This window comes from Elephantulus edwardii, unplaced genomic scaffold, assembly GCF_000299155.1.
Source record: "Elephantulus edwardii isolate Elephantulus edwardi_28Jun2011 unplaced genomic scaffold, EleEdw1.0 scaffold00061, whole genome shotgun sequence".
NCBI classification, from domain to species: domain Eukaryota; kingdom Metazoa; phylum Chordata; class Mammalia; order Macroscelidea; family Macroscelididae; genus Elephantulus; species Elephantulus edwardii.
Window position 1 is genome coordinate 428,788 of NW_006399811.1, and position 14,466 is coordinate 443,253.

Below are 14,466 nucleotides of genomic sequence, written 5' to 3' on the forward strand. Positions count from 1 at the left end.
CACTGAATGGTACATAGCAACAACACACATATTTTTATCAATATTTCTGTCTCTTTCCATTTGAAACTTCACATGAATTCATACTTATATCGCAAATGGTAATCCATTATGAATTGGAGCATTCTGTGTTTTTTTTAAAAATAGATCATTCTAATCTTCTCTTGATTGCCTGTAACAACTCTCATTCGAAAATAAGTAATTTTTAAACTTAATTATAGTATGCACATACAGTAATTTAAGAATTGGTAACCTGTACTCCTACGATAAACCATTTATTAACTGGAATACAGTATTTATATAAGTCCATGCAGGTCTTTTGCATTAAGTCTTAGACTATGTGCATTTTCAGAGGTGGTCAGATCAGCTTTTCTTCCCCCTCCATATGCTTCAGTGAGGTTTTGTGCTTGGTAACACAATTTCTTTCATTTCAGTCTACCCTATGAATTTATTTTACACAATAAAGTTCATTCTGCTATAGAGTTTTATTTAATTTGACAAAGTGAATTATGCCATGTATCAACCATTACAGTATTATATGTAATATTTTATTTATGTGTTCATATAGTTGACTACACAAGTTAATGTTTGAATGTTGAACCAGTCTGGCATTCCTGGAATAGATTGTTTGATTGTTATATGTAACCCTTTTAATGTATTTTTTTTATTTGATACTCTACTACAAGTTTAGGAATTTTGACTCTGTGTTCATGAGAGATATTAGTCTGTAGATTTCTTTTCTCATCATTTGTTTATCTGAGTTTGCTATTAAAGTAATGTTAGACACATAGGATGAAGATGGAAATGTTCCCTTGCTTAGTATTTTCAGAAGATCCTGGGGAGTTAGTATTATTTTTTCTGTATGTTTTTTGGTAGAATTTACAGGTAGGGCCATCTGGATCTTGTATGTGTGTGTGTGTTTTTAAAAAATTACTATTTAAATTTTTTCAAAAGATGTAGGGCTATTCAGGTTATCAGGTTAAAAATGTTTCCTATTGTGAGTTTTGGTAGTTTGTGTCTTAAGGAATTTTGTCCAAGTTATAAATTTATTGGTATTTATTTGAAAAATTATGTTTTCTTTTTCATTTAATTAAAATATTTAAAAATTTGTTAAAGTTTCATCAGTAAAAGATGAGTTGTATAGAAGTTTGTGGCTTAGTTTAAAAATTATAGAGATAGTTTACAGCTATCTTTTTGGAACTGTTTTCAATTTGAATTTCATTATGGTCTAAGAACAGATTTATATGATTTCTGTTCTATTGAAATTATTTAAGTGTTATGCTCCAGAATATGGTATACCTTGGTAAATGTTCCATGTGAGCTTGAGAAGGTGCTACTGTTAGACGGATTAATTTATACATGTAAATTAGATTGATTGAGAGTGCTAATTCTAATGTCTTTTCCGTCCCCTTGTGCTGTCAGTCTGGCAGAGAGCTGTTGACGTCTTCTGTTACTACAGTGGATATGTCTGTTTTCCCTTTCAGTTCTATTCTGTATTTTGAGCTCTCTTAGGCACATACAAGTTGGGATTGTTACATTTTGGAGTTGTGAGAGGAAAGTGGCAGGGACAAAGGTGTATTGAGCCTTATAATTTTGACAAGGAGTTTGGTTTTTATGTGAATTGTACTAAAAAGACTTTAGATTGGTGTTCAATTTAATCTGTGTTCTTTCCTAGAATTTTTTTTTTTTTTTGTAACACTATGAAGAGTAGATTGGAAGAGAAAAGACTAGAATTAAGATAGAGATTTGGAGGCTTGGACTAGGATTATAGTAATGGAGGTTATCAAAGAAAGGATAGATATTTATTTTGGTGATAAAGTGGACATAACTTGCAAATGTGAGGAGTCAGTTGAATCAAGGACAATATTCAGGTTCTTTGTTTGAAGTGATTGGTAGAATATAATACTGTTATTGAAACAGTAGATATGGATAAGAAGTGGATTGAGAGATATTAGTTTTCCCTTTTTGATCATGTTTTGTTTAAGATAATGATAGGACGGCCAAGTAGAAATTTTGAGTAGAGAGCTGGACTTCAAATCAGGAATTCAGAGATTTATTTGGATTTAGATAGAAATTTGGGAGATTTATCAGCATATAAACTCAACTGATTGTTATCAAGTTGGAACCAACTCATTGCTGACCTTCAAGTGGGTTCTCAGAGACTGTAAATCACAAGAGAGAAGATTACTCATTTTTCTCCTGTGGAGCTGCTGGTGGATTTGAACAGCCTTTATTTGGTTTGACAGCACAGCCCCTTAAACACTAAGCCACCAGAGCTCCCTTGGTGTATCGATGATATTTAAATTAATGGTTATGAGAAATGCTGTTTACAGAGATTACCTAGAAAGTGATTAAGAAGAGGGCTCAGAAATTTTTAGGAATCCAACATTTAGAGGTGCAAGAGTAGAAATCTGAGACTTTTAGAAGGATTGAACATAGAAAAAAACGTTGAAAATGTATGGTATCATGACTTTTCAAAGATTTATGGTGTAGTTTGAAAAAGTAAAGACCTAATTTCTAATACATAGTACATATTTACAAATGAAAAATGAGAAAAAATATTTGGAGATTAATATGCTTGAAGGAATTTCAAATGAAAAGACATTTCATTTAAATGTCTTTTCATTTAAAATTTCTGTTGAACTTTTTGATGCCCAAGCATAAGACAATTATTGTAAAAATAGTAGGATAACTAGTAAAACATGTATGAGAACTCAAGGGGGCAAGGGGTGGGAATGGAGGTGTGAGGATGGAAGTGAAATCACAGGCCTGCACAGTTTGGTGGGTCGAGGGGAGAGGGGAAGTAAACGGGAAGGATCTAGGCGAAAAGGCAGGATAATAATGGGCAAGGTCCAGTGGGGGTTAATTTTACGAAACAATGCATGACAATGACTGTATGAAACGTAGTCACACAAACATGAAGAATAGTGTAAAACACAATGTATACAAACTTTGTAAGCAAACCAAAGGGGGGGGGGAGTAAAAAGAACAGCAATGATGGAATGAAGGAAGAGAAGGGGCAAAAATGGTGACCATGTAATTATACTGAATTAGGAGTAATACTAGTTTTTATTTGGATACTATTGAAATTTTTCTATGTAATCATACCTGTGTATTTGTATTTTTTTTTTTTTTGCCATAAATACGTGGTTTTAGTGTCACCTTGTGACAAATTGTGATACTGCAGTCTTATTTATAAGCGACTGAGAGGATTATTTCCACAAAATCAAAAACCTAATCACATAATTAGAAGGAAAAATGGAGAACGTTTCTGAGGGTGGGGTAGGTTTAACATGAATCAGTGGACTTAGGGTGCATCTGTTACCCCTCTGCCACGTAACTCCTTTGCTTGAGAACGGATTATTAAATATATGACTTTTTGAAGTTGTCCCTCTGCTCCCCACAGTTACTCTCTATGACATTAACCTTTTTTGTTACCTTCCTAGAATTTATAGCAATTTTGAAGTGATTTGCTCATGTGCATTGCTTATGCGTTAGAATGTAGGCTCTGGAAGATTAGGCTACTTGTATGCCTTAGTCACTATGCAACCGCAGTGTGGAGTATATACCTGGTATTGAATACTTGTGTAGAGTTAAAAGTATTTAAGTATGGAAATTATAGTCCTGGTATCAAGAAGTAGTTGTTGTTTTGTGCTGTCAAGTTGGAACTGATCCATAACTGATCCACTAGCAGATTTTCAGTGGCAGTAAATATTACTGGAGAATATGTCTCATCTTCTCACGGAACAGCTGATGGATTTGAACAGCATGCCTTTTGGATTGAAGAGCAAGTTCATACAACTAGTCCACTAGAGTGCCTGGTGTCTATCCAAAAAACAGATATATAGTATTTGTTGAGACGTTATTACATGAATAAAATGTGCAACTTTTAAGATGTCTTCCTTTGGATGTGATTATGTGGTAATATATTTAGAAAAGGCCTATACACTAAGGTGCTAGTTTCTGTATCAGTCAATCAACTTAAATAACCTAGAAAAAAAATAATAATTTAAAGTAAGTACTTGGTTTAAGGAGATGAGCTTTTAAAAAGTATTTTCAGTAAAGTAGTTTTATGTTTGTGTGAATTTACAGGTGTTTCTAATACCATGCTTAATCATTTCCTCTTTATTGAAAGGAGGAAAAAATCTGTCTTTCTAGGGGAAATACAGAGAGCAGTATATCTGTTTAGTTGAGATATGGGCAGTATTTATATTATATTTTAGGGAAAATATGGCTCTGTTAGACTAGAAACTTATGGTGAAATGGGTATATTTCCAATTTGTGACTCAGTCCAAGAGGCAGCTTGTCTAATTTGAGATAATGATCTTGTTTTATTTGGATATAGTGGAAATTTTGAATATGAAATATTTTAAAAATCCATATTGAGAACCGATAAGGTATGTTTTAGTTCATATTTTTAATAATTTCTTTTTTTTTTTTTTAATCTCTGTAGTTTTCACCAGGTGGATGTGGGAAAAGAAGTTTGCCGAACTGAAATGGAGGTTAGAGCTTCATTACAGAAGGTTAGTGGGTCATCTGATTCTGTGGCTACAATGAACAGTGAAGAATTTGTTTTGGTTTCTCAGCATGCAGACGATAATTCTACAAAAGATGATGAAAAACCTCAATTAAAGGTATCTTTTTCATTTCCACATACATTATTATTTTTAATGAACATTATTTTTTAACTTGTTGGACTTACCTGAGATATTTAAAACCCAAAGATTTTTCTCTGATATACCGACTTTGAGAATAAAATAATTGATTTTTCTAGTGGCTCACTGTTTGCTTTGCATGTGTTTTTAATTTTATTCTATCAGACTTTTATTTTTTAAATTATTATCTTAATGAAAATTTACATTCTTTGCATTTCCATCCATTCATTGCTTTGCATGTTTTAAAAGTTTTTTGCCTTTAATTATTTGCTCTTTAATTTGGAGTTTTAGAAAGAAGTGAAAGAAAACAAGAGAAAGAATAATATTTTAAGAAAATAGGTTTAATGAGTCAGTCTTAGGTAAATTTATCTGGTTTTTCTGTTGGAGAGATGTCTTCCTTAATGCTGCATTTTCAGAGATAATATATAAATACTTGTGTTTCTGTTTCATTTCAGATACTTTTTCTTTATGTTTTTTTGTTGAAAATTAGCAGGTAACATTCTAGCCTCTAGTTTCGCAGTTGTCTATGACTTGACTGTTATATTTTTAGGAAATTGAATTTTATTTGGATATATTTCTTCATGTTTATGTTGCCTTTTCTATGTAAAACAAAAGTAAATAAGGAAATATATTTATATATGCATGAGGATCGAATAACCATTCTCTAGAACAGAAATTGATCAAAGCTAACTGAAAGGTCAGCTATTTGAATCCACCAGTCACTATGAGACAAAGACATGGCGATCTGCCTCCATGAAATTTTTATTCTTAAAAACTCTATGAGGAAGTTTAAATCTGTCTTACAAGGTTACTATGAGTAGACATCAACTCATTTGCAGTGGATTTGCTTTTAAATTTTAAAACAGAAATAACAAAAATTAGTCAAAAGTGCTGTAGATGATCTAGAACCTTCATTTAATAGTGGTTATCAAATTAAAGTAATAGTAGACTAACAATCTATAAAATATTTTAAAACTCAGATTATTATTTATTTCATATACTGCCAAAAGTATATAATTTTGTAATTTTATTAAAATAATTAGTGACTTTTTATTTAAATGTCAGCATTTTAGTATCCTTATGTTTAATGTAAGACATTATTTATTTACTTAGACTTACTTTCTGCCTGCTTTTAAGAAAAAGATGAGGCAACTTGAATGTAAGGAAATTAGCAATGTTCTTGGCAGCTAGTTCAAGTAATTTTGAAGAAATCAGAAAAAGTTTATGCTATTACAATAAGAAACATGGGCTTTTAAATGATATTCAAAATAGACATTGTATTTTTATTTAATATCTTCATTAATTAACTTTTTTATCTGAGTAAAGATAGTTTTTCAAATATTCATAAGCATTTTATAATATTAATTACCACTGATTAATGTAACTAATTATAGTGTCTGATTAAACCCTTATTGTAGACATCATCTATTGAAGTGTTTTCCCCCCTTGAAAATGTATTAATTTAAAATTACTTTTAGGACATTCTTCTAAAAGTTAAAAATAAGAATTTAATCTAAAAAAAAGAAAAAAGTATTTAATCTTTAAGTGTGTCAGAGATGGTGAGGATGGTACACGATAGGTTGCATTCAGATCTGTTGTTCACGGGGTCGCTATAATTTGTATTTATTAACTCAGTGGCACCTGACAATAACAACAACTTTTTAAAAAATTATTAAATTTTATTAATTTTAATGAACATTTATAGAGATTTCGGGTTTTCATTCATTCATTGTTGCACTATTTTCTCTACCGTCCTCCCCAGTAACAACTGGTTTTATAACTCAGGATTTTAGTATATTATTCCCCCACCACTGAGTTGAATCTGACTCCCAGTGACCTTGTAGGAGAGATTAGAACTACCCCACAGGGTTTCTAAGGGTTAAATCTTTACAGAAGGAGAATGCCACCCTTACTCCTACAGAGTAACAAGGTAGATTCACTCTGACAACATTTTGATTAGCAGCTGAGTGTTTAACCATTGCACCACGAGGGCTCTTAATGTGCTACATGAAAATACATACAGCTGTTTCTATTTGTAGGATTTAGTAATTATATTTAAGTCTTTCTCTCTATTGTTTTACATTCTTTTTTTATTGAATTTATTTATTTTTCATATTTTCCATTCTTATAGAAGTGAAATATTTCCATAAAATTAAGCTTCAGAGCTATAATAAGACTGAAACAGAATTGTCTTTCTTTGTCTATAGATAGTTTCTAATGGTGATGAACAACTAGAGAAAGCCATGGAAGAGATTTTGAGAGACTCTGAAAAAGGACAAAGCAATCTTCTTGCTGATAGTCAGAATTCCAGTGAGATTTCAGACTCTTCATTTGGAGATATTTCAGCCAGCCAAACAAATAAGCCATCACTTCAGCTAATTCTGGATCCATCTACCACAGGTACTGAACTTTTAGACTGTAAAAGGAATGGAGCAGCTTTGGGACAGGTGTATCGGACCTCTCTTAACTTCACAAAGGGGAATAGTACTCACCAGCAACATCCGCAATACAAAACCAACTCCCATAAAGGCAGATGTGGCTTTCATGCTCCTGTACCTACTTCTAATTCCAATGTCAGTCATACTATTTTATAAAAAAATCTAATACTATCTACTTTAAAATCCCACACTGCATTCTCTGCTTTGTCTTCTTTGTCAGCAGTGAGATTTCCATCTTCTGTTGCTGAACCTGCTCATTTAGACTTCGTGGGATGGTAAAACTGACCAGTCACATCTTGAGTAGTTTATACACATTTTATCTCATTTTCACACCCAGCCATGTTGGAAGTCAAAGCCATGGCTAGGAAACCCATTTTAAAGATTAAAAAAACCACGACACCACAAGGAACTACAAGAAGTAAGATAAAATGATAATGAAAATTTTAGTACAAAAATTAAAAATCATATTTGCTTTGGTATGTACCTGTGTTTTATTGTTTATGCAAAGACATTTGACTGTGTAGATCACAAAAAACTATGGTTAAGATTGAGAAGAATAGGAATCCCAGAACACTTAATTGTGTTCATATAAAATCTGTACCAAGAAGGTGTTATTCTAATGTAATAAGGAAACACTATGGCTTAAAATTGAGGGGTGTGCATCAGGATTGTATCCTTTCTTCAGACCTATTTAATCAGTATGCTCAGCAAATAATTTGTGAAGCCAGACTATGAAGAAGAAATGTGGCAACAGGATCAGAGAAAGACTTAAAAATCTGTATTATGCAGACGGCACAATCTTGCTTGCTGAAAGTGAGGAGGACTTAAAGCACTTGTTGCAGAACATAAAAGAATACAGCCTTCAGTAGATGGAGAAAGTATTGAAACTGTCAACAACTTCATTGTACTTGGATCCATAATCAACACTCTTAGAATCAGCAGTCAAGAAATCAGGAGACATATTGCCCTATGAAAGTTTGCAGTCAGGAACCTCTCCAAATTATTGAGAGCAGTGCTATCAGTTTGAGGACTAAGATGTATCTGATTCAGACCATGATCTTTCTGATCATTTGCTGTGCATCTGAGAGCTGAATAATGAATAAAAATGACAGAAGAAGGGTTGATGCCTTTGAGCTGTAATGTTGGTAAAGAGTACTGTCCATCTTGTGAATGGCTGAAAGAACACACAAATATGTCTTGGATAAAGTGCAGCCAGAGTACTCCTTGAAGGCAAAGATGTTGAAGCTGCATCTCACATACTTCAGGCATGTTGCTAGGAGAGAGTATTCTTTGGAGAGGGACACCATGCTTGGAAAGGCAGAGAGTTGGCAAAGGAGAGGAAGATCCTCAACTGGGTGGACTCTCTGTGGCTAATTCACTGGGCTCTACGGTGTCAGGAAGACTGAGGGTGGCACAAGATAGGACAAGGCTCAGATCTGTTGTTCAGTGGGTCCTTAAGGGGCGTACTTGATTCCACAGCACCTGACAACAACATTGGCACATAGCAACATAACAGGTCCTCAGTGAATATTTGCTAAATAAATTAGTAAATTTTTGGCTATAAGGGAATAGTGAAATGGACACAGTCTGTCATACATACTACCTTTTTTCACCCAGTGTGACTGTACTTATGTTAAATTATAATAGGTTAAAATTCTAAATAATATATCAGTTTTATTAGTGTTTTAATGATAAATTCATGAATGAGTCAGAAATATACCAAGAATATCCATTTATAACTCAAGATGCCTTTGCTTGCAAGAAAAACAAAACCATATTTGATTCCAACTTTAGCTTAAACATCAGAAGTATAATTCTATCTGGACTCTTGGTTATATTTCTTTTTAAACAACTCAACTCTGATCTTTTCCGTACCAGCTTTATCTTACACTGTGACTATCAGCAGACATAGGTAGGTAAGGGAAGGTGATTATTTATACCTACTGGCAGTGAGCACAATCAAATCTTTCTACTCATTGAACAAACTATATGTCTTTCATTCTCACTGGATATGTAGCACATTCATACCTCTCAACAACTCACTGTGACAAAACGGGATAGATTCATCCTGGTTTGATTATGGTAATTGGCATCCATTTTTGAATCTTAGCATAGGGTTGTTATTTTTAAGTGCCATTATGTTGAGTACAACTCATTGCAACCCTATGAACAACAGATCTGAACCTTGTCCCATCCTGTGCCAGCCCCATCATCTCTGACACACTCAAGCCCATTGCTGCAGTCACTGTGTCAGTCCATCTTGTTGAGAGTCTTCCTTGCCTCCAGGAAGGGCTGTGGTTGCGCCCTTCCCAGGACATAACTGTTTGTTGTTTTGGCAGTCTATTTGATACTTAGTATTCTTCTCTAGCACCACATTCAAAGGTATAAATTTTTCTTCAGTAATCATTATTCATTTTCTACCTCTCTGATGTACAGCAGGTGACTGAGAAGACCATGGCCTGAGTCAGGCAAACCTTAGTCTTCAAACTGTCGTCATTGCCCTTCGGTTTTTGGCCAGGTCCCTGATAGCAGAACTGCTCAACACAATGTGTCTCCTAATTTCCAGACTGATGCAAAACAAGATGAAATCATCAACAGCTTCAGTCTTTTCTCCATCTATCACGATGCTCGCTGAGGGGCCTATTGTGAGGCTCTTTCTTCTCTTTATGTTGAGATGTAATCCATACTGAATGAAGGCTGTAGTCCTTGATCTTCTGCAGCAAGCATTTCATATCCTCTCCACTTTCAGCAAGGAAAGTTGTGTCATCAGCATAACACAGGTTATTGATGAGCCTTTAGTCCTGATGTCACTTTCCTTTCATAGAGTCCAACTTTATGAATTATCAATAGACAGATAATAAAGATTAGCTGCTGCTGTTGTTGTTAAGTGCCGTCGAGTTGCAGGCGACTCATAGTGACCCTATGAAGCAGAGTCCTCGACGCTTGGGTGCCTTTCATCCTCTCTCCAGGTTCATAGGGTTTCCGGAGGCAAGCTATTATGGAAGTGGATGCCACTCCTCCTTCCACACTTGTTTAATCAGGGAGCCCCACCCTACTCTCAGTCCACACTGGTTAGCCAACCATTAATACATTTGACACATCCGTGTCACAGTGTTCAGCCTCACAGCAACCACAAGTGACCGCGGGACGGCAACTTGTACACCAGGGCTATACGACCTAGAGGAATGTCTGAACAGAAACAATGAAAGACTGGCCGGAGGGCCACAAACTAAAAGTCACCCACCTTTGTCTTTTTCACATCGTTTTCTCTTCACTGGGCCAGCTGATCTCTCTCTCTCTTTCTCTCCATGTTGATGTTATTGTTGTTAAGTGCCATCGAGTTGCAGGCGACTCATAGCGACCTTATGAAGGAGAGTCCTCGACGCTTTGGTACCTTTCTATTTTATAGAAATATATACACCCATGCATATACAAAGTTTATGGAAAACTGAAAATAGAGGGAAACTTATTTAACTACATGTTGTTGTCAAGCCAGAACTGGTCCTTCATAGTTGGCCCTCAACTAGTGAGAAGACCGTGGCCTGTTTCAGATACACCATAATCTCTAAACTGATATAGCATTCTGGTGTGGTCCCTGACAGAAGATTTTCCCAATGCAACTCAATTTTTTAATTTTGTATTATTGGTTTGCATATTATTATTAATTATATTTTATATATGTACTTCGTGTTTTCGATCATTCATATACATTATATTTTTATAGCTAATTACCTTTGCTGTGTGCCTATTATCACAATGTCTTTTCAAGTCCACATTGAACCTTCAATGAGAGTAACTTGTCTTTTGATTTTTTTGACTGCTGATTGCAAGGATATTGATTGTGAATTTCAGCAAGATGAAATTGTTAACATCTTCAGTCTTTTCTCCACTGATCATGATGCTGCCTGTTGGTTTACTGGTGAGAATTTTAGTTTTCTTGATGTTGAAATGCAATCAGTATTGAAGGCAGCAGTCCTTGATCTTCTGCAGCAAATGGTTCAAGTCCTCTTCAGTTTTTGCAAGCAAAGGTTGTGTCATCTGCATAATGCAGATTTTTGTTGTCTTCCAATCCTTATGTCACAGGATTGGATTTTTCTTCCTAAAGAAGAAAGGTTCTTAAATGTGCCTAATGGCTCTGGCCTCGTGGATGAACAACACGCAGACATATTCTGGGAACCCAGGAGGCCCAGAGTGCCATGTTCACCATGTATCATCTAGATCACATAAATTAGTTACCATTAAAATAAAGACAATTAGAACATGATAACTCTCATTGCTCTTCTTTGATATTTCATTGATAAACCCAGTCAATCAGAAATGTCAGGAAATGATAATTAGCAAAAGAGAAAAAAGTTGTCAGAGTTTAATAAACACTTTAGCAAGTGCACAAAACAGTTAAAAGATTTCCTACTGGGTTAATAAGAGTTACAGGAAATACAGATTCTGTTCATAGGTATTAATAAAAACAGTAGATATAAAGGAAGGTCTCCATACCTTTTCATTCTGTATGCAGAACAGATTATCCGGGAGGCTGGACTCTATGAGGAGATATGTGGGGCCAAGATTGGTGGAAAATCTATCATATCTGCATTATGCAGATGACACAACCCTGCTTGCTGAAACTGAGGAGGACCTGAAGTGCTTGCTGCAAAGGGTCAAGGACTGCAGCCTCTAATATGGATTGAGGTTCAATGTCAAGAAGACAAAGATTCTCACTACTGGACCAATTGGCAGCATCAGGATGGATGATGAAGAGATTGAGATTAACAGCTTCAGTTTGATTGGCTCCACAGTTAACACTCTTTGCACCAGTAACCAGGAAATTATGACATATTGCGATGGGAAAGTCTGCTGTAAGCGACCTCTCTAAAGTACTCAAGAGCAATGGTATCTCTTTGGAGACTAAGGTGCATCTGACACAGGCCATGGTCTTTGCAATCACTTGCCATGCATCAGAGAGTTGAACAGTGACTAAGGAGGATAGAAGGAGAATTGATGCCTTTGAGCTGTGATGCTGGAGAAGAGTATTGAGGGTTCCATGGACTGCTAAGAAAACAGATTCATCCTGGAGAGGGTTAAATCTGGTGGCTCCTTGGAGGCAAGGATTCTGAGGCTCCATCTAACATACTTTGGACATGTTGTAAGGAGAGACCGGTCCTTAGAGAGGGACATCATGCTTGGGAGGGTGGAGGGACAGCGCAGGAGGGGAAGGCCCTCTATGAGGTGGATTGATTCAGTGACTAGGGCAATCGGGATGGGAGTGTCAGAGACAGTGCGATTGGCACAGGACAGAGCAGAGTTTAGGGCTGTTGTACATAGGGTCGCTATGAGGTGCAAGTGACTCGATGGCATATAACAACAACAACAACATCAAAGAAGGAACAAAATATCATATAATACTTGCATAAGTAAATATTTTTTAATTTAAATTTTTTATTAATACTTTAACAAAAATGTACAGGAAACTTGGATTTCTATTCATTCATTGTTGCACATTTTCCTCCCTCCTCCCACCCAGTTCACTTTTCTCTTTTAAAAGATTCCTTCATTGTTGCACAGTGCCCTCCTTTCCCCGACCCCCAATCCAATTTGCTATGCACCTCTTATTCTAGACTGTGTCAAGCAAATGATACCTAATCATAAATCTTAAGATTGTATTAAAGGAAATGAAAGGAGATATGAAAAATTGCAAAAATACCATATTGACTCATGTAAGTAATATTCAACCTTGAAAAGATCTATTTCCAAGCAGTCTGTAGCTTGAGCATTAATTCCATATTTTCAGTTGTTTTTGTAAAGAAGTCTAAAATATATCTGGACAAGAAGAGATATATAAAATACTAAAATAATTTTGAAAAAAGAATGCTAGCTATTAAGGTATATTACAGAGTTACTATGCTTAAACCAATATGATATTCACTGCCATAAAATCAGATCACCGGGACACAATATCTGAAACATATTTATGTGTATGTGAGAATTTGGTATATGACGGAATTGGCTTCAATAGATTGTTAAAATGAGGCTTAGATAAATGTTTCATTCAATGAAATAAAGTTATTTACATTTTATATATGAATTATCCATAGTAATTAGATATTTAAATATTTTTTTAAAATGTCAGAATAAAAATTTAAGATTATTTTTCTGGTTGTCGAGGTAGGAAGTTATTTTTAAAGAGACAGAAGCCGTATCATAAAGGGAAAAAGTAGTTGCATTTCAGTACATAAAAAGTTAAATTTTATGAGTAAGAAAGATATCATCAGTGAACTCAAATGACAATTTACAGTCTTAAGAGAAGTGATTGGCAGTGTTTGGTGTTCTGTAGACTATCCTCAAGATTGATGATTTAGTGAAAAGATTTCCTAAATCTGAACCGACAGTCATATTCACAAATTTATCATGGCAAAAAGATACAAGGCAAAATTGCAAAGGGAAAAGGCAACCTTGGTAAAGGTCAGTGGAAAGGAGACAAAAACTTGGAAGGATCCTTTCTCACTAGAATTAACAGAAGGCATGCTTGATTTCTTTAGCAGTGTGTTATGGACACTATAGCTAGTATTGCCTACAAAGTTGCTAGCAGTAGAAATTGTAACAACATGCACTAAAATTCCAGAATCCCAGGAGGAAAGCAAGTTTTAAACCTAATTGAAGATTATTTAAAAACTACTAGAACAGTAAGTATGTCAACAGAGAACTGCCAGAAATTCATGCTGACTTTAAATGAGACTGTGTCACCAGATTAGCACTGCTGATGTCAGGTGAATCTTGGTTGATAGTAGAGACTACCAGGATGATGAAATAGTTGTGTTTTTTTGGATTGGGCAAAGGTATTTGACTGTGTGGATCATAACAAATTATGGCTAGCCCTGAGAAGAATGTGAATCCCAGAACACAGAACTGAATAATCCTCAGCAAGATTATACTTGTATGTGATATAAATAATATTCCTTGATAATTTTCACATTCTGTTGGATCACTTGTTTTGGGATTGTGAACAAATATGCATCTCTTCCAGTCAATTGGCCAGGTAGCTATTTTTCAGATTTCTTCACATAGACTCATGAGCATATCCAGGGCTGCATCTGTTAGTGGAAACATGTCAGTTGTTATTGCATCGATTTCTTGAGCCTTATTTTTTGCTTATACCTTCGATGCAGCTTGAACTCCAACTCCTTCCTCCATTATCATTGATTCTTGATTGTATGCTAGTTTCTGAAATGGTTCCATGCTGGCCCATTCTATTTTGGTACAGTGACTTTGTCTAAACACTCCATCTTCTTATTTTGTATTGGTTTACTTGTAAAGTTCGTATACATTGTTTTTCACACCATATCTTTCCCATTTCCTTTACCCTCCCCTCCCACCCATCAAAT

The 14,466-nt window shown here is 35.0% G+C and overlaps 1 protein-coding gene across 2 annotated transcripts in view; it reads left to right on the forward strand.

Annotated features, from left to right (window-relative positions):
• Positions 1-4,464: 4,464 nt before the first annotated feature.
• The window catches only part of RABGAP1L (RAB GTPase activating protein 1-like), a 966,320-nt gene continuing 956,318 nt past the window's right edge, over positions 4,465-14,466 (forward strand). Inside the window, exons 1-2 of one of the 2 annotated variants that reach the window (XM_006887704.1) lie at positions 4,465-4,631; positions 6,860-7,052. In XM_006887704.1, the coding sequence (XP_006887766.1) occupies positions 4,494-4,631; positions 6,860-7,052 (331 nt within the window). In that variant the 5' untranslated portion in view covers positions 4,465-4,493. The remainder of the gene's footprint in view (positions 4,632-6,859; positions 7,053-14,466) is intronic. The other variant, XM_006887703.1, reaches the window with a different exon arrangement.